At 46.2% G+C, this 20,540-nt stretch overlaps 1 protein-coding gene across 4 annotated transcripts in view; it reads right to left on the bottom strand.

Moving 5' to 3' along the window:
- Positions 1-702: 702 nt before the first annotated feature.
- The window catches only part of RAB11FIP3 (RAB11 family interacting protein 3), a 510,528-nt gene continuing 490,690 nt past the window's right edge, over positions 703-20,540 (bottom strand). For 2 of the 4 annotated variants that reach the window (XM_085628392.1, XM_085628394.1), the window contains 4 exons: positions 17,463-17,618; positions 4,083-4,223; positions 3,783-3,892; positions 703-3,689 (listed from right to left, as the gene is read on the bottom strand). In XM_085628392.1, coding sequence (XP_085484518.1) covers positions 3,680-3,689; positions 3,783-3,892; positions 4,083-4,223; positions 17,463-17,618 — 417 coding nt within the window. In that variant the 3' untranslated portion in view covers positions 703-3,679. Of the gene's footprint in view, positions 3,690-3,778; positions 3,893-4,082; positions 4,224-17,462; positions 17,619-20,540 lie in introns of those variants that run through there. The other 2 variants (XM_085628393.1, XM_085628395.1) reach the window with 1 other exon arrangement.

The following is a 20,540-nucleotide window of genomic DNA, read 5'->3' as shown; positions in this document are numbered from 1 at the left end:
TTTACAGGCTTCACATAAAATCTCCCAAATCAGAAAAAAGGATTCCAGAAGAGACAATAGTATTTTTGCTATAAACCTTTACAAAAAAACAGCATGTGGTGCAGACAACATGCAACAACATGAACATTGAAAAAAACAGCAGCTTCTTTTAAGATAGGCCATTTAAGGAGTAGTTAAAAAGACTGTGTAACTGAAGGGAGAAGGAGATTTATGTAAGCATTCACCACTCTCCTATAACTAATGATCTTTTGTAATGCCGTTCATCATTGGCTGTCATTATTAGTCTAAATGAGAGAAACTATTATAGTGGACAAATCACACCTTTCGTTTTCTTTTTCTTTCAATAATCTACTTGATCGTACTAAATAAATGATACCAAACTGACAGATTTGTTTTTTTCCTAAAACCCTTTAGCAAGATTGAAAATTGGTCAAACTTACGGATAGCCATTCGGGATATTGAAGACATTTTCTGCTCATGTTAAACTGTGAAGCGGGCAACAGCAACAAACACTTATTGAACTGACCAGAGACTGGAATTCGTGGCTATTGCTCTAACCCAAACTGTTCTATCAAGTGAGTGAGTTAATATATTGCACTCAACGTGATCTTACGCCTCCTGTGTTTGAAATACAATAATTAAGACTTTGATTGTTTTTTTTACATTAGTTAAGCTTACAAATAACAAGGTACACCAAGCAAAATCATTGCAAATTTTTAATTTTGATCATTCATGAATATATCATTTCATACACTTCAGACAAGGTCGTATTTAGAATCCTTAAGACATTTTCCTTCATATAACGCTTGGCTCGCTTCTCTATTTGGATATCCCTCTTGTGCTCAGTATTCTTCTCGTCATTGAGAGGCTCCACTAGCATGGTATCTTTTCATCGATAACAGAATCCCCTTCTGCTATCGTACCACTCAGCAGGGCTTATAAACATATTCAACTGCTCAGTAATGCAACAGTATCTCCTAGCCCCCTCAAGATTGCTAATCTTCTTCCCATGCAAGGCCCCCAAGTCATCAAAATCAGCATTAGTAAAGAATAATTTCATAATCTTGTCTGATCTCAACCCCACACAATGACTGAGGTTCCTCTTTGCAGGCTTTTCTGAAGCACCAATCTTTTCCACCATGCCTCCTCGCAATCTCCCCCACCTTAAAAAGGTGTTTATTCCATCAAGGGGCTGAGGGGGAGTTCTTGGCCAGCAGAACCTGAGGAGCCGTGCATTAAAATAGTGCAAGGACATTTTAGACTGTAAAATCTCACAGCACAGATATAAAATCTCACTGCACAAACATGCCCCTAGGCACATTAGAGTAGACCCTGTTCCTTGGCTGAACGAGTACCAGGGAACGCAGACAAGTTTGGAAAGGCAAGTAGATCTTCTAAATATATATATATTATATCATACATTTATATATGTACACGCACAGCGATAAAGATTTTTCTTTTACGGTATTTCCAAAAAGCTTTTAGATCAGCCATCATTCTATAAAAAATACCTACTCTACAAGATAGAAAAATCTGTCCAAATATACACCGATTTATACACACACACGCCAGAAAATGTACACTGTGTATGGCTACGTCTGACATTCTGGAGACCAGAGTAAAAGGGAAAAACAGGTTTTAAGTTTGGGGAGCTGGCCTTCTAATAATCATATGATTTTCCTCTTCTTGTGATACAACTTTGAGAATTCTCATGATAAAATTGAATCCGGACTCAATGCACCTACTGTTATCTTCACACCCCTTCACTTTTTTGTAAAAAATTCAACATGATGTCGGCGCCTCCTTCGTTTGAACATGCATTTTCTAGTTGAAGCCTTCAGGTAATATGCTCTGTAGTAGATGTATGAAGGAGAGAACCTGAAGGTGGAGTCAACACCTCTATTCTGGGAAATTACAGATGTGAACATGAGGCTACTTCACAACCCCTGTGTCGACCCATCGCATCATAAGGGAGATTCAGAACAAAATGCGTGCCATAACCCATTGTCATAGAGCCGCTTAACATATGAACAATATCAACACTTACGGATTTTAAGGTAGTGTCGGTAACAGAACTGCGAATTTACAGGGGCTCCTGAACGATGCCGGTTACGGAAATGATCTGGGAATTCGGTGATACCTCTACTCTGCCACCTGCTGTATCACTGAGGAAAAAGCATCTCATGAACATGTTGTTTAGCAGAAGCCTCCATACCCAGTTGAAGTGCTTCAACAAGGAACGTCACTATTTGCAGATGAGCCCCAAAGGAATAACTTGATAGACCTGCAGCAATAGCTTCTCTGACCTATTCAAACAGGGACGATGAGCCTTTTAGACTGATTTTCAGTGACCTCATCATCAAAATAATGACCAGTTCCAAAGAAGCCTTGTGGGTCTTTCACAATTGCAACACTTGGAGTGTCTGGAGGCGAGGAACCAGTTGCCTCAATAACAGTCCATTTCAATGCAACAGAGAGGTTCATAATTTTACAAGTCAGACCATTCCTGGAAGATTACGAGGCAAGGTAATGCTATGAACCAAAACACTTAGCAATGAGATATCTCCACTATCTCATTAGGGAGACATACCAGCTTGGAGGTCCTTAGGCATGTGACCTTAACAACCAGGCTTCACACCGGGAGTTTACTGATCTTATTGCAGGCTAAGTTGGAGGACCTTTGGAGGACTGTAGCTAGTGAGCACCCGGTGACACATTAGTACGACAGGAAGTGAGTAGTCTGCCATGCTCAAACAGTAACAATCCCGTTTCAACTTAAATCTTATTCAGGATATAAACACACAACTGTCATGATAACTTGTTCCATATGCAAAGTGCCAATGGGTGAATCTGATACTAGTCAGGTGTGCAATTTGTGCAATTACAACTTCAGTAGAATTCACATTCCAAAGAGCCTTGGTGTATATTGCAGTGCTAGAACCACAAATCTGTGCCATACTATGAAGCACGCAGCTCTTCGTGAAAGCATACTCAGTGCCATACCCATCATATACTTTTTGTGCGCTTGAAAGCCAGCCTACCTGTAATATAAAATTTGATTTCCACAATTTCCTGTTATTCTTTGCCACTCCCACTCTCCACCTGAGAGTTGCTTGATTTCTGAATGCTACCATAAATTGAACTCAGCTTATCATTATGTTGACCTTTCCCATCGGAATTTTTCCAACACTTTTATCATCATTGTTAATATTGGGTTGGTTCATTTGTTTTGAATGCAGAACAAGTTCATGTCAGAGCCTAGGAACACTATTCAAAATATACAATCATTTTCACACTGTTTCTTCATCACCGTTGACCCGCTGTTTCCTCTTTAGGGACCTCCTGAGGCCACACACTAATGCCAGTAGGACTAACGGGTCATAGATTAGCAGCAGCACCAGTCCGACAAAATATATGAACGCAACAGGAAGACATCCGAATCTAATGACGCAGCTCCAACAGCGGCACAGGACTGCAGGGATTTTCAGTTGGAGTGCAACAAGTTCCCGGAGTGCTATCCACCTCACCCTGGTTGAAGGTTTCATCAGCAGAGTATCCTGTGGGCTCCAGCCCATTATTGCGACCAACAATATCCACTTTCTCCCCTAAATACCTTAGGGGGCGACTTGGGTAGAAATATTCAGGCACGTGGGGGGGGAAAGAATCTGAGGTCTGGAGGTTATTCCAACCTGCAAATATAAAATAATAGTAACTTTTCTTAGCCACAGAATAAAACACACAACAGGGTTTTGCGATACGTAGCTCATGTGATGTACACTTACTTCACTTCCAATATGGATGGATTGGTCTCCATAATTGCTACAATAATTCTGTCAATGTAGTCCTGAAGGCGGAGGTTGATTTCCTCCTGTTTGTGAATAGCCTCCATGAGCTGTGGAGGGAAAAGTAGAGATAGACAGTTACAATGATGATCCATCACTATGACTTGCCATTGCAAGAACTACAGCAGTGGAGGGTCTGCCTGTCCGATATAGCTACAGGGACACCTGACTGCATTAGCAAAGTATAAAAGATAAAAGATTTTTCATTCACTTAAGGTAGAAGGTGGCAATGCTCCTTACTTCATCTCTAGACACAGAGCTGATCTCTGCAGCAAGGGAATCTGAAAAGGACGTGGAGAAGAGATGTTTCGCTCCTTGAATGCTGAGATTGATTATCTGGCCATTCAACTCATCATTCTGCTCTTTCAGATTTCGGTTATCCTGAATGAAACAAGAAGATGGAATGTTAGTCTCTGATGCACAACAGTCTAATTCATCATTACATAGTTTATCATTTTTACAAATCGATTAAATACGTAAAAATTGTCTAACGTCATCATTGACCCAATGTCAGAGTCCTGTTAAGTCACCTGTATCAAAAATGTTACACTATGCACCTGCTGCTAATATAAAAGAGATTTCCTTGCAATTAATTAATATGCTGGGCATTTTTAATGCCGCGCAAAGGCAATAAAAAGTAGGCCTGGGCGGAATTTAAATTACACCGGCATAATTCCAGGAATTTCACATTATACTTGTCACACAAAATTCCCCAAATTATGTCACATTGCGTCATTATGTGCCATTTGCGATAAAAGTTAAATACGAACACACGGTAACAACAGAACGAGAGTAGCTATTGTTCGAGGTATTTTTTTTACAGCATTATTTAAGCTAGAAATGCTTCCTCACATTAAAAATTATAGATATGTATTTTGTAGATTTTGCTAAAGTTTTGTGTAGCTATGCAAAAGCAAATTACATAAATTTCACACACCCTTAATAAAAATCACTTACAGACAACCGGTGATTGCAAATGCAGAGTAAACAAGGGGATACATGAGAGGGAGCAGGTTATTTATCCAAAACTACGCATCCCAAGACTTAGCAGTTTACTTAGGCAACCATGCTATTAATAAAGAATAATACTTGTTTGTCTATATATTATTTCATATCAATGTTTGCAGTCTATAAGTGCTCTAAATGACAGGTAGTATCATAAACCAATTAAGTGACTCCCAAAAGGTTGGAAAGCTGAGTTGAGTTTCTAGGGATTTGAACTTCAAACCGGCATGGCATAGCTCACTTCAGTGGCGAGCATTTAACCCAAAGAGCAATCCTACAGGCTATCCTTCTTTCCAAAGAGGAAGCCCCTAGAAAGGGAAAGTACATTTTGAGTAACTCTCCCTCGTACATGTAATAAGAGAGTAGTTCGAATCAAGTGGAGTAAATCATGGAAGCAATTAAAAAAGATGATAGTTGGGACACACAAGTAAAGAGGGAAGGTTAACATCTTGCTCACGGAAAGATCCTTATGTACAGAGGAAACCCGAGAAAGATAACAGCTGCTTCTTCTTTTCTAAGTGGGGATCATAATGTTGGCCATGAGCATTTTCTCAGAGCAAGCGCATTTTTCGTTCCATCATCCAAGTACGTCCTTCTTCAGCACCCTTTTTGGTTCTATGTTCTCTCCACTAAATAGATCAGTATTAATATGGCAGAAAGAAACCTACTGAGATTCAGACAAATGGAAAACATTCATATATGGGTAAGAGAGAGCCTGGAGAGGGCAATATTATTTTTCCAGGAAGTTACTAGGGGTAGCCTGTGAGGGACTACTCCTAAAACCTTCCATGAAACCTTAACAACAGGAATTTTGAAGATGGGCAATGCTCTCTGTTTTTCAAGTACACAATGGTCTACCAGGTAACAAATTGCCCTTGCTCTATCATTGTAGTTTGTGCTGAACATTGAGCTCCAACACTAGATCCTCCGAGGTCCCAGTCGCTTAAGACCATTATCTGAAAAGACATTCCTGTAGAAGGTCCATGTGTATCCCTGAGTTTGGGACTCGAGCAATACATGTCGTCATTATTCCCAACAGCTTCATTATATTCTCACTGCCAGAGGACAAGAAGTCTACCACTCTTTCATTGTTGGAGTAGGCTTTCCCTGTTACTCTATTGAGTGAGACTCCTAGAAATGCCTGGGTCTGTTCATGACACATGCAAGACTTTTTGACATTTACTGGGAAGTCCAATTGTTGGAGAAGGAATATCCTCTGTTTAGTGTGGGTGAGGCATTGCACTTGACTCGCCCCCTTTTATTGGAGAGGTATTCTAGTAAGGCAACACATGAATCTGGCTGTGTTATAAACGCACTGCCATTACCGCTAGATATTTGGTAAACACTTGTGGGGCTGCAGTGACACTGGAAGGTACAACTGTGAATTGGTAATGTGTTGCTCTTACTACAACCTCAGGTACTGGTGATGAGCCTGGTGATGCGGAAGCAGTCGTCCCCGATATCTAGTCTCGCTTTATAGTCCCCTCTTATCAGAAGTAGATTGATGTCCTCAATCGTTATCACTATAAGTGGTTGGTTGTGATGTAGGGGCTGATCATTGCAAGAGGAATTGGCTACAAGGTTTCGTCCTTTTTGGGATTTAGAAAGTACAAGTAGTACACCCCCTGCCCCCACTGGTGCACTGATACTATTTCTGTTGTGTTCTTCAGAAGAAGGGCTTGCACCTCTTCTAACAAGAGTTTGATTTTGTTGAGATGGTTGATTTAGAGTGGTGGAATGGGTTTCAGGCAACCATCGTTGACGGTGGCCAGAACCCATTGAACCGAGGTTATGCCTTTCTATCGGGGAGGCACAATTTCAGTTGTCCCCTGACAGATGGTGGCTGGTCGGGGGGATTTGGGGAAGGTCACTGTTTGGTGGCAGAAGTGTCTCTTCCATGGCTACCTCTTGCCTTGAGCAGTCACGGTTGCAGAAAGACCCTCAGGAGTAATGTCCCTGCATGAACTGCTGCTGGCTTTCTTGAAAGGACTGCTCTGTTTGGAACAGTTGGCTTGGAGTGTAGGCCTTGGCTTTAAGTGCTAGACGGGGTTGTGTCTACCAAATAGCCATATTTTGCTGTTGATATTGCAGGTCACCTATCGCTTTCGCTGTGTCCTTTTTTACTTTTTGTAACATCTCATCAACTTCAAATTCAAATAGGCCCAGGCCATCAAAGGGTAGGAATAAGAGATGTTGCTGAATCTCTAGCTAGAAGCGACAGATCCATTGCCAAGCATGATGAAGCAGGAGGATACTTGTTTTGATTTGCTTGGAGGGCTTTCCACCACATCCGAGGCGCACCTAATGCTGGCATTTGAGATAATGTTTGTGCCTCCTGCAAAATCTTCTTTGCCCTTCTGTGGTGCAAATGAGGGAGATGCTGCAAGAGTTCTTGCTGCTCTTCCCGCTGGTGCCAGTCATCGTGTGCCAATAAGGTTATGGAATTGGCAAAATCCCATTGCGTTCCTGCACCTAGAGCTACTCACTTTGCTCCAGCATTCAACTTCTTTCTTCATCAGAAGGGTGCAGCACCCCTGTATCTTATGAAGAGCCCTTTTTCAGGCTGTTTGTATTAGTAGCTAGTCTGGGGCATAAGGTAATAAATGAACAGGGGGTCTCTGTAAGGGCAGGTTTGAATTTTTCTCCACTGGTGGTTTAACTTCACTAACTTTTATTGGGTCCTTAAAGTTCTCCACCAAGCACTCAAGCATTAATTTTAACATGGGCAAGAAATGGGTACTGCTCAAAGTCATATGAAGTATTTCTAGGATGAAATAATTCTCCTCCTCTTGTACATTTTGTGCGACAGCTCTCATTGTAAGTGTGTAATACACAGAGATATTGACAGACAGATAAGATTAAACAGGGTATGGGGTCTAGAGAGGGGTCATCCTTGGCACCAACCATGTGATCACTCCAAGCATTGTACTTTTGTTCTGTTGACCCAGAGGCTGATATGGGTCTGCCTAGAGGGCCCTCTTCGCAGTTGGAATCAACAGAGTGCAGTGAGGGAGGAGCCTAGCGCGCAACCAAGATGGCCGCGTAGGTGCGAGGCTCCCGAGGACCTCCGCAACCTCCTACGTTTATCCTGTCTTCATCCTGCCTCGGTTGAGGGGACTGTGTCGGTGAGCCTGAGTTGAGGTGGTGCCCGTTTCCCGTTCTCGAATCGGACTTCGGGTACCGGAGTGGGCACCGATTGAAGTTTGCGGCCTACTTCTCGCCGGACCCCGGATTTGCGCTCGGGGGTGATCCAGTGGCAAAGTGAACAACAACGGCGGGACGGGCCTGGCGAATCGCGTACCCCACACTTTCGCTTTCACTTTCGCACCCCCTTGCCGTCTCTGCAAGTGAGATCGCGGAGCTCTTTGTGTTGGTGTGGCCTCGCCGGGAGAACCTGCCTGTCTGCCGGCTGTGACCCAACCCGTCGACCTGGGGTGGCCCCCCCGGAGCTCGTGGCCTTGATTGCCTGCCCTCTACGGCGTAGCTGGTGCGGGTGTGTGACCCGTGGCGATGGCCACAAAACAAGACGGAGATCGGTCGAAGACCAAGTCGACCCGGCGTGGCGCCGTACATCAGGCCAACAGCATGGACCGCTATACCCTCCAGAAGGGATCTCCCGGCGGACCGCACAAGTCCTCTGAGGGCCCCCCTGATGCCCCGGATTTGCCCACAGATCTGACTCTGCAAGACGTCATGGGCGCCATTGCTGAGATGAAGGCCTCGGTGGGCCAGCGGTTCGACACCTTGGCGCATAAGATCGACGCGGTCCTCGTGGATGTCGGCCTGGTGAGGGCTGATCTCTCCAAGACCAACGACCGGGTTGATTCTATGGCCCGAACCGCGTCGGGCCTCACGACTGAGGTGGCGGCCCTCCAAACGGAGGTGCACCGACTTCGTCAGGCGAGTGCGCTTATGGATCGGCGCCTGGAGGATTCCGAGAGTCGGGCCCGGAGGAATAACATCCGCATCATCGGAGTACCCGAGGGACGGGAGGAAGCGGCGGCGGATCTTTTTGTAGAGGACCTGATCGCTACCCATCTCCAGCCTCGGGGACTGAGTAAATTCTTTGCCGTGGAGAGGGCCCACAGAGTTCCCGGGGGAAGGCCGAAGGTCGGAGCCCCTCCGCGGCCTCTCATTGCCCGGATTTTTAACTTTCGGGACAGGGACGCGATCTTGCAAGCCTCCAGACTGCAAGGGCCGATTAAGCTGGAAAATATGGAGGTGAACTTTTATCCCGATTTCACTCAAGCGGTCCAGAAACAGAGACTGAGTTTCCTGGGTGTTAAGCGCCGGTTCCGGGACATGAACTTAAAATATGCCATGCTCTTCCCGGCCAAGCTGCGGGTAGAGGTGGATGGTCGCACGCACTTTTTTGATCGTCCCGAAGCGGCCGGGGACTGGCTGGACACTCTGTCTGGGGGTAGTGCTCGAGATGGTGGGGGGGGGGGGGCGGCGGGAGGAGACGGCCCACTGGATCGGGACTGAGGGGTTGATATTGGGCCTCACTCTGGACGACTATGATGCCACTTTCGACCAAGCTTCTGTCTTTGTTCTTTCCCCTCCCTTGGAGGTTGTGTGGGGTCTAGAAGGGGTACTCTTTCCTCCTCTAGGGGGTCTAGCTAGTTTCATTATATAGGGGCGACAGGCACACTGCAAGTTGGGGGGGCTGTCTGGGCTCATGCAGGGGTGCAGGGAGGGGGGAGTTTTGTTGGGGTGGGTGGGTTGGGGTGGGGTGTTCGTTTCTACCACAAGGCAAAAGCATCGTTGTGTTATTTCTAAAGTGCTCTCTGGGGGACGAGTGATGGCTTCTGTTTATGATGGGGGGTAGGGGACTGAGTCTGTTGTCCTGGAATGTTAATGGATTGGGGGACAGGATAAAACGAGGTGTGGTCCTGCAGTTCTTGAAGCGAATTTCGCCCAATATAGTTTTTCTGCAGGAGACGCACCTCATTGGCAACTCCTTTTGTGCCATGAATCGACGGGGCTACCGCCTTGTGGCCCATTCGGGCTTCACGTCTGGTTCAAGGGGTGTGGGCATTATGGTTAAGAACTCGCTCCCGTTGAAGATTGATGAGGTGCACCATGACGACAGGGGACGTTACACGGTTTTGGTGGGTAGAATGGAGGGCAGAGTGGTCGTTTTCGTGTCTGTTTATGTCCCGCCGGGGCTGCAGACGACCACCTTTGCGGATCTGGGGCGCCTCCTCCTTGGCCTTCCGGAGGGGATTCTAGTGGTGGGGGGGATTTTAATGCTGTGGTTTCCGGAACTGTGGATCGTCACCCCCCTAGGGATCTCCCCCGCGCCCAGGCGTGGTTGTCTGGCCTCTTGGATACCTTGGGGCTGGTGGATTGTTGGCGTTTGAAACATCCCACGCAGCTACAGTACACCTTCCATTCAGGGGCTCATGGTAGTCTCTCACGGCTAGATTATGTCCTGGTTCCGGCGGCGCACGTTGGGAGGATAGGGGAGGTGCGCCATTTGGCACGGGGTATTTCGGACCACTCCCCGCTCTTGTTGCACTTTGATATTCTTCCGAGGGGAGAGGGGAGGGTGGTCCCGATTAATCCCTGGTACCTGCGTGACCCCACCATTCGCGCAGAGCTGGTTAAATCCCTTAAGCGCTACTTTGACGAGAATGTGGGGTCTGTGTCATCGGCGGTCTCATTGTGGGAGGCGTTCAAGGCGGTACTCAGGGGAGAGGCCTTGTCCCTTATTTCCCATTCCCGGAGGCGCGAGCGGGAGGAGGTGACCCGTGTTGAAGCTGAGATAACCGAGTTGGAGGGTGATCTAGAATGTGGGGTGACGGATGACAAATTACATGTTCTCCGACTCAAGCAAGCGGCTTATAAGGCCCTCGTCACGGAGGCGGCCAGGGGCCTCAGTAGAGAGCAACAGGGGAGACTGTATGATGTGGGTGATAAGGCTGGTAAATTGATTGCGTGGCTGGACAAAAAGGAAAGAGCGAGTCGAGTTGTCCCGTTGATTGAGAAACAGAATGGTGTGTGTGTCACTGAACCAGAAGAAATTGTCTCCTGCTTTGCAGACTATTTCCGTGGGGTGTATTCCCCGGTGTCCTCCCGCTCCGAAGAGGATTCCCACGCCCTGCTCAGGGATATCGCGCTGCCTTCCCTTTCGGAGGAGGACAGAGTGTCGTTGGACGCCGCTCCAACTTCCGAAGAAATTGCCCTCGCCATACGTTCGGTCGCTTCCGGCAAGGCCATGGGTCCTAATGGTCTTCCCATCGAGTTGTATAAACTGCGACCGGATACGCTGGCGCCGCATCTCCGTGCTATGTTCCTCACGGCCCACTCGGCGGGTTCCCTCCCGCTAGACCAGCGTCTAGCTACTATCGTGGTTATCCATAAGGAGGGGAGACCACGGGACCGGGTCACATCCTATCGGCCTATTTCGCTATTGAATGCGGAGCCCAAAATCCTCGCCAAGGTGTTGGCCAATCGGCTGGTCGGCGTAGTGTGTGACTTGATTCACCAGGATCAGTCCTGCTTTATCCCTCATCGCAATACAGCGCTTAACCTGCGGCGTTTGCATGGGGTGCTCGCACGTGTCCCGTTCATACGAGAGCCGGCCATTTTGGCGTCCTTGGACGCCACTATGGCGTTTGACACGCTTGAATGGCCTTATATTTGGGCGACGCTCGCGAAGTTTGGGTTTGGCCCAGGATTCATCAGTTGGGTAAAATTGTTGTACTCTGGCCCGCTGGCGCAGGTGGTGGTGAACGGTAGAGTGTCGGCTTCGTTCGAGCTGGGCAGGGGCACGCGGCAGGGCTGCCCGTTATCGCCGCTCCTTTTCGCGCTCGCCTTGGAGCCCCTGGCGGAGTGGCTGCGGTGGGAACCTTCTATTCGTGGTCTCCGCTGGACTCCCGAGTATGAGGACCGCGTATCTCTATACGCTGACGATATTCTCCTGTACCTGGCTTCCCCACGTAAATCACTGATAGTACTGGTTGATGTATTGCATTCATTTGGTCTTAACTCCGGCCTTGTCATCAACTGGGCTAAATCGTGCGTCTATGTTCTCTCTGGGGAGGATCCTATCCTTCCGCGAGGCTGTCCTATCCAGATCGCCCCGCGGGGATTTCGGTACCTGGGTGTCTTCATTACCCTGGACGCGGAGGCCCGATATAGTCAGAACTTGCTTCCCCCCCTCCAGCGCCTGAAGGAGGATGTTGCGCGTTGGAGGCGCTTGCCGCTCTCGCCGCTCGGCCGGGCGGCATTGTTTAAGATGATGTCGCTGCCGCGTTTCCTGTACGCTCTGCAGAACACAATGGACGTCGTCCTGGCGCGCTACTTTCGCGAGGTGGAGAGTTTGCAGCGCCGACTGTTCTGGGAAGGTAGACCGCGTATCGCCCTGGCGAAGCTGACGCTCCCGTGGTATGACGGGGGGATTGCCCTACCGGATATCAAACGGTATTATTGGGCATCCCAGCTGGCTGCGATTAATCACGGCCTGTACGGGCCCGCTCTAAACCCGGCCTTTGAAATGGATAAGATGTTACTGCCGGGTGGTGATTATAACCGAGCGCTTTACTCCAGCTCGCTTGACGCACGTCTGACGGGCCCCACGCGTGTCATGGTACGAGTGTGGCACGCGGCTAATGTGGCGATGGGGTGGAAAGATCGTTTGACCCGGGCGTCGCCACGATACGCATCTGAGCAGTTGGGCTCCCTGTGGACCTCGAAGGGCTTTGAAAAGTGGGACATGATAGGCATCAGCAGGGTGGGTGATCTCTGGACGAGGGGGGGATTCAAAATGTTCGAGATGCTACAGACAGAATTCCAGTTGCAGGACAGGGAGTACTTTCGGTATATGCAGATCCGTCATGCGCTATGCTCCGTATTCCCGGACGTTGCCTCCATCCCTGAGTATTCCCCTCTGGAGGATAGAGTGCTAGATGGACATGTACCGGACAGCACGATTTCATTAATCTATAAAAAACTTATCAATGACCGCTCGGGACTGCTGACTAACCTTCGTGAGGCATGGGTGGCCGATGGATTGGAGCTGGATGACGAGGACTGGGTATCGGCGGTGGCCTCCCCGAAAGTGGTGGCCATACCGGCCCGCCTTCGCTTCGTCCAGCTCAAGATACTCCATAGGGTCTATGTTACGGGGCCAAGGCTACTGCGTATGGGCTATGCTGTGGACGGGTTGTGTAAGCGTGGGTGTGGTTCTTTGGGGACCTTTCTCCATATTTTGTGGGAATGCCCGGAGGTGGAGCGATTCTGGCGTGGTGTGCATGAGGTCCTGCGGGTGGTTACGCGTGTGTCGCTGCTGCCCGAAGCGAGGAGATGCCTGTCGAATGTGTGGGAGCCAACTGACTACTCGGTGCCGCAGACGCGGTGGGTGACTCTGGGATATATGGTGGCCAAACGCGACATTGCTCAACTGTGGGGTTCCCAGAGGTCGCCGACTGTCTCGGCATGGAAGGATAACATGGATTGGTGCATGTTTCGGGAAAAGGTGGTGTATGTTGCGAGAGGTAAGCCTGGGACATGGGTGAACGTATGGGGCCCCTGGAACGCCTACCGCGGGGGAATCTGTACCCCGCCGTTATTGCCCGATCCGTCACCGGCCCCGTCCCCTTAGCCAGTTTATCTCCCCGGTTCCGGGCACTGAGTCCACCTAATACCAGTCTTGACCTTTTTCCCCCCCTTGATACTCCTATGGATTGGTAGGGTCCCCCCGCTAGGGGAGCACATGCTGCTGTTTCCGATTGTGGGTTGCCTTGTGGATTTGTTTTTTTGTTGTTATTTATATTAAAATGAAACCGTTATGTGGGCCCGGATGGTGTGGCTACCATCGCTTCTAACTCCTGTGCATTTCCCTTTGCCGCGGCAGGCGCGCTATTGTTTGTATCACATGCTCCTCCTGCTTGCTAGCGGCCGGCCTGAAGGTTGTAGGCCCATCTTTGTATATTTTTTGAATTTTGTAATAAACGGTTTAAAAAAAAAAAAAAAAAACAGAGTGCAGTGAGAACAGTTGTGGTGTGGTGGTGCTGCGATGGTGTTGACTTTCCTTTTCCTTAGAATAGGAAATGCTTAATCTCTTCTGAAACGGCCTCATCAAAGGGGAGTCTGCACCTTTTATTGAATGGGTTGCGTAGACTTAGAACAGTGGGTGATATTATGGCCTGTGTTTGGTGTTGAGCACTCTCAAACACAGTAGTGCTGCTAACTGCTGGGCCTGCTTAGGAGGGTACCTCAGTCAAAGCATGGTGCTCTTTTCCTTTTCCCCTTCCTTTTCATCGAGCTGAGGCTCCTTTTGTGGCCAATCCCCAGGAAAGGTACTTGGCGAGTATGGTTAATGTGTCCTTTACAGGCCAGAAGTGTTGTGACGAGTCCTCGTTTGAGTCAGTCCTCGTTTGAGTCAAGAATCTGAGGTGTGGTTCTAGTCCTAGGTGCAGGTTCAGGTTCGTTGAAGGCACTGGAGATCCTTGTTTTCCAGGGTCAGTCTTTGGGGAACACGGGAGAATGGGCTTGGCAACTGTTGGGATTCCTGCTATAGGAGGTGCTCCCCAACTTGTCATCAGACTTGAATTTTTTAAAAGCAATTAGCAATCGCATAGAAGGGTTCTTAGTAGACTTCTAATGCTGCACAACCGCACATAACACCTATCTTTTATACCCTTGGTGCAGGATAGACGTTTTACAACACAAAGCATTGCAAATTGCATAGGTCATTAAAATTGAAAAGATGGAAAAGCATGGAAGTGTTTTCTGCAGGATTTCTTTCTGAATACTAGATAAGGATCCTAACTTGAGAACCCCTAAAGTCTCCTTCCCCAGGTGAGAAGAAGTGACAGCAACATGAAACAGTAGTCTGTTTTTGGCTTAAAGTCCCAAAATGAAATGTTTCAAAAATCTAAGGGACCAACACTTAGAGGATGGCATTTAAGTTCTGAAAAGGTTTCTTGACTGATAGATCATACAAGCCAAGCAAAAAGACACGTTTATTTTGAAATGATGAACATCTTTTGAGGTGCCAACTCGAGTAAAATTGATGCTAAGGAGATACACTTGACAAAACAAGATCCATGAGCTATTTAAGAGCATACATTCCCATTTCAAATGATCAACAATTAAACCTGGCTCATAGTTACATTGTCTTTTCTCTTGGAAGCCTTATAGGATAATGTTTTCCTAGGAAGGCACAATAGCTCAATGTCTCATTAACCAAAGCACCAGTAAGGGTGCACAACACAAATGTTTAAATGGAAAGTCTTTATTTTACAGAGTGTAAAAGAGCATTTCAACACTAATCTGACCTTTTAATTTACATGGAGCACAATGTCTTGACTCCAGAATGTTTTTTGATAATTAAATCCCGGTGTTTGTTTAGTTAGTCCGAAATACATTAAACGATTTGGAATCTTAGCATGCAACCAAGCCATATCAGTTGCCTTCCCTCTCTCATGTCATAGTGGAATCAGTCTCTATCTGGACTCTGCCACAGGCGAAGCTGCTTAGGGGCTTGAATTCTCTGCAAAGTTTAAGCACCATGATTTTGGAAATCTCATGAAAAAGAGGTTCCAAGCATATGCTTGGCATGGCAAGCAGATGTTTATTCGGTTAGCTAATTTTGAAAAGTCAGGGAGCATCTTCGAAAGATTTGTTTATAAGACAGGAGTGGGAGGCCATGTGGTAGGCAGGGCCTACTGGGACTCAACTGTAGGGGTTGCGGTCATTTGGTTTTGATGTCTCAGGGCAATGCTACCGTGGCTCTTCAAATTGGGCCAAGTACAACCATTTCCACACTTGACTCTCAGAGTAGTTAGGGCAGGGAGTCCCAGGCTTTTCAGTGATGTAGTGTGGTGGTTCTCGAGCGCAGCACTCACCAATCAACCAACAGACCCAATAATCCCAATAACCTTAATGCCCAGCTCAGTGCTTCCATTCACAAGAGAGAAAGTACTTCACACAGTCGCACTAAACCCTACACTATGCAATAAATATACTATTTAGCGTCTTAGAATGCAATCCTCCTTGTAGGCATTACATCCGCCAGTTTGAGGCATTAAAATAATCTTTCGGATCAGGGAAATAGTTACATATGCCTTTTTTTCAGGTGATCATCTAGTTTTATGCACAATCGACATATTAGGAACAGAACTGTACTCCAAGTCGGGAAACACTGTACTGTTAATTGCGTTGGTTTACCATTAAGGTCAAAGGTTTGTGTGAACTGGTCCACCAATGAAATGTTTATATTGAGTAAACTTATACAAATGGTATCCATGAAACAATATCATATTCAGCCAAATGTCAGATTCTTGAGCAACGTACAAATTGCACAAGATAAAGAGGAAAATGCTGTGCACTTTCCAAATCCTCATAAGACCTGAATAACTAAAGATAAGATGCCAATTGTACCTATCTGTGTTTCTGCAAATGCAAAAGACTGATTTCGCCCGAGCATTATTTAATCAAGCTAATTCTTGAGATGTATGTGGATGGTGTGCCAAAAAAAAGACTATCTTGCAGCTCCATTCATATGCTGCAAATATCAGCAAAGATGTGTTTTGCAACACAAACGTGGACAATGGAGGTGGATGTGCTGCTTTGCACAGCCAGTAAGCAGCAGCTTTTACCAAGGCAAACAGCAACATAACAGCAAGGGATTGATCCCACTGGTTTCATGAGATGGACGGATAGTGTTAGGGTAGCATGTGCTCTTTAGGTTTATGGTACAGGGCCAATTCATCCGAATAGAGGCTACCATACCTGCAAATATTCTTAATATTGGTTTCTTCAGAAGCAGGTTGACATTTATTTATCCCAAAAGGGGAAATCACTGGCCAATATGATTCATAGTTCTTTTACAGGGGGATCTGGACCCTGTTCTTTATTTGTCACTTAAACTACCATCTCTGTTGTACTGCTGCCATCATGGCCTATACGTCCTGAGCCAAAGGAGGCAGATGGTATTTAGCTGGAAGGAAAGTCAAAGTTTATAACCGTGGAGACTTGCCTTTCCATGATTGTCAAGATCCACCAGACTTGTGTTGACTGCCTAAAGCTGGTTCCCCTACTGTGGAGTAAGCTGAGGTGCATGCAAGATACACGTTTATCTCTTTGTCTGTAACTTCTGCCTCACTAACTGTACAAATGTTTGACAATTAGTAAATCTCTCCGGGAGCTCCCAACGATTGGCAAAAAAGCCAACACTGGCTATAAGGCTCAATGTTACTGTGAAATCTGCCTCAGGAGGGGATACCCCCTTCTGGGTATGTGCGATTTTTTTCAACAGGACTTGTTAATAAATTCATAAATCCAAAAAGAGTAACAAGGTTATCCATTTAACATGGAATAGTATTGGTAGCCCTGTGACACTAGTGGTAAACAAACGTACTCATTTAGGATACTGGTCAGCAACAAGCAACTGCAACAGGAAACTCCTAGACAATTCATCATGAAGAACACAACTCTCCAGCAGTGAAAGAGCCTACAAGTCCTAAGATATGGAGGTTTACTCAGGGTTATAGAATACTGAACTTGAAAGCTGCACTAGGGTAAGAACATTGGCTGTTCTCTCAATCTTGAATGTGTGCATCCAAGTACTGAAACATGGCACATTATAAGCTACTCTTACTGTACCTGTTTCAGCCTTCGGATTTCCTGCTCCAATTCACTCTCGCGTGTTCGGTTGTTGTACTCCTGCAGCCCCGCACTGTTCGCCCGACCCCGTTTCTGCTCTACTTCCAGCTTGTATAGCTGCAATTGCTCCAGCTGTCTGCGGAGATCTTCAATCACCTGTAATGTGAACAATGCAGTTACTACAGATATATATATATGATCATCAACTAAAGCGGAAACGACTAAGGAGAAAAACTGTTGCGCTTGATAAGATTTCGAACACATTTAACCTGTAAAACTTTTTTGGGAGTGTAAGGAAGGACAACAAATGTGGTGGTGTCTCCTCTCGTGCTTGCTTTATGAAGCATTTTACCAGACTCTACTTCTGTACACCTATTATAAAGGTTTTCCTCCTTAGGTTCATTTCTTTCCATATTGCTCCAATCTAAAATTCTCCATCGACTGCCTACAATTGCGCAATCTGCATTGGCTCGACAGTCCTGTACTGATGGTTTTTTTAACTTTATTACAATTGTGGTTGTGGACATTCGTGACATTAACAATGGGCTGGTTTTATGAACAGTTTACTGTGACTTATCCATGCAGTACTCCTGGATCAATAGTAGGTTATTAGTACTCCATAGTAATTCACACCTACCCACAGCCAAATCTCGGTCAACTGGGCTCTTGGTCTTCAGATAAACCAATACTGCATCTTTGGGCTTACTGTGTTTCTGGTGCCAACCACTGTTTGTAACTAGGACATTTCTTTCAATGTTAATTAGCTTTTGGAAAAACCATACCAGCTCTTAGAGGCAAATGTATTTTTCAAGGTTAAAACATAACATGGTTCCTCTCTCACATTCCACTAATCTTCTATCTTATGGGACACATAGTTGGATGTCTCCATGTTGCAACCGATGTTTTGCTCTAAAAGGATGGGGAAAGTCGGTGAGATATTGCACATTGGGTATCATTTAAATATTTGTCCGGCCCACACATTTTAATTTTGGGATTACGCTGGCAGCCTTTCTCTAACAAACAGTCACCTGCCTCCATGGCGGGAGCTGCTTCGAAGAAACAAAGAGTGACAGACGGCCTGCCATGACATGGAGGTCGATCCATACTTTTTACATTTTACGAAGACAAACCACTAAGCAGGGTCTGAACTTGGAAAATGTGAAAGTAATGTGTGAGTTTTCTGTCAGGGTGTAGGAGACGTTTTCCCATTTTTGCTGTCCTAGACCACGGTTGTTCACATAGCAGTCCCAGACTAGGATAAAAAACACCTGGCTCCCATGGTGTCGGAACGCCTACCCTAAAAAGGAAAATCCTTCTAAAGCCATGTTTAGAGATGTTCAGGCCAAACACAGGGGTCTTAACTACAGCAGAATAGCAAAGATGGCGTCAACTCGGTTCTTAGGAAAACTGATATCCCATCATCTCTATATGATGCAGGGGATGCAAGAGGTGGGCAGATGGGGCATGTCACAATGTCCGTCAGATCCCCATTACTGCTCATCTCTAAATTACCTTGTGCTGTTTTTGTGGAAAGACTAATGGTTACATCTTCCCTCTTACTTTCCTGTTTAACTGAAGGTTCATACATATGTATAGCTTGTGGTCTAGCGAGAACGTTGGATAAGCTTTAATACTCCACTGATCTCAGAAACAAAAGCCTTGAAGAGAGCTTCATGAAACCGCCATCTTAATGCCAATCAGTGAACCGAGAGACACAAACTGTACCTTGATTTTTCCTTGAAACAGAGAATAACCAGAATACACCCCTTTGGCATAAATGAGGTTGGTTGGAAGGCATGCTGGCAACGTACGTAAAAAATAGGCTTTAGCGATAAAAACTTTCCACAGTGCTTCGTTTGGTTCTGTTCTTAATGTATTGTGCCTTCATTTTGGATCCTGCCTGGAACATAAATTACCAGAATGTACTGATGGTTCAGACATGGTCACGTTCCTAAAGCAACTCTAACATTGCAGAACGAGTCAACATCATGCAGGAGTATCCTTTTATGTCCTTGTCACAAAGAGATATTTGCCCACAGCAGAAACCCCAGGGTAGAGCTCCCAGAACTTAGCTAAGTCATGCATTGCATCAGGATCCCCCCCCACCGGCAATGCTGACCGGGGACCTTCCATCAACCAGTCTGGAACAGTACCCTGGAACATGTGCTCCTTTACATGCTTTCCTGAAACTAGACCTACTCCAATTTCCCTTCCAAGGTTTGGGCCTGCTTACCTGGATGCTGGCAATTTGACAGTTTAGCGGGGGTCAGGAGTGGTTAGACACTCTGTACAGCTTTCATTTCTTTGACCCCTGAGTTTAAGCCTGCAGCATATATTTTGTATGCTTTTCTGGCACGATTTGATAGCAGGCGTTCTCGGTCTCGTCCCAGAGTTGTGCTGTGTTGTGTCCAGCTGTTGCTTACTGGTATCCTATGGACTGCTTTCGGCAGCTCTTGCCTCCTCTGTGCTGCCAATAGCTCTCAGCTGGGCTGTGTTAATGGCAACTTCACCTTTTGTGGTCGTGAGTTGTAAGGACGTACAAAAGAGTTCTTTTCTATGTATGCACACCTACGCAATGTTGCCTACAGATGACTATATATGTCACAGACACTATCGCAGTGCCCCAGGCCATGTTCCACGCAGGCATGATGTAACAATATCGAATGGCAAACGCTAGTGTGGATATTTTCTCCATGTATCTCTGAAACTTGGTTCGTAGTGACAATCGCTTGTCTACACAACAGATGGCAATGTGCTTTGAATGTAATATTGTTTGAATATACTATAAACAGATTTTGAGAAAAAAAAAAGAAAAAAAAAGTTATTTTCTTCAAAAGTAATTTCTATCAACGATCCCCACTGGAAACTCCTGACCTCGCAATTACTCATTTTGCAGTGTCTTTGCCTTGTACAAATGTATCTGAGCTTCACTACCCCACGGGCAGGCATTGTTTCTTCATGTTTGTCGGTCTTTCTCCTGTGTCTGGCTTTGTGTCTTCCTTTCCTGTTACTGCTGGGCTTAAACATGATAGTTTTTGTTGAACTGACAGCTTATCTGGTTAGTTTAAGTCTCAGTCC

Source organism: Triturus cristatus, chromosome 10, assembly GCF_964204655.1.
Source record: "Triturus cristatus chromosome 10, aTriCri1.1, whole genome shotgun sequence".
In the NCBI taxonomy this organism is placed as follows: domain Eukaryota; kingdom Metazoa; phylum Chordata; class Amphibia; order Caudata; family Salamandridae; genus Triturus; species Triturus cristatus.
This window is presented reverse-complemented; position numbering and strand designations above follow the sequence as displayed.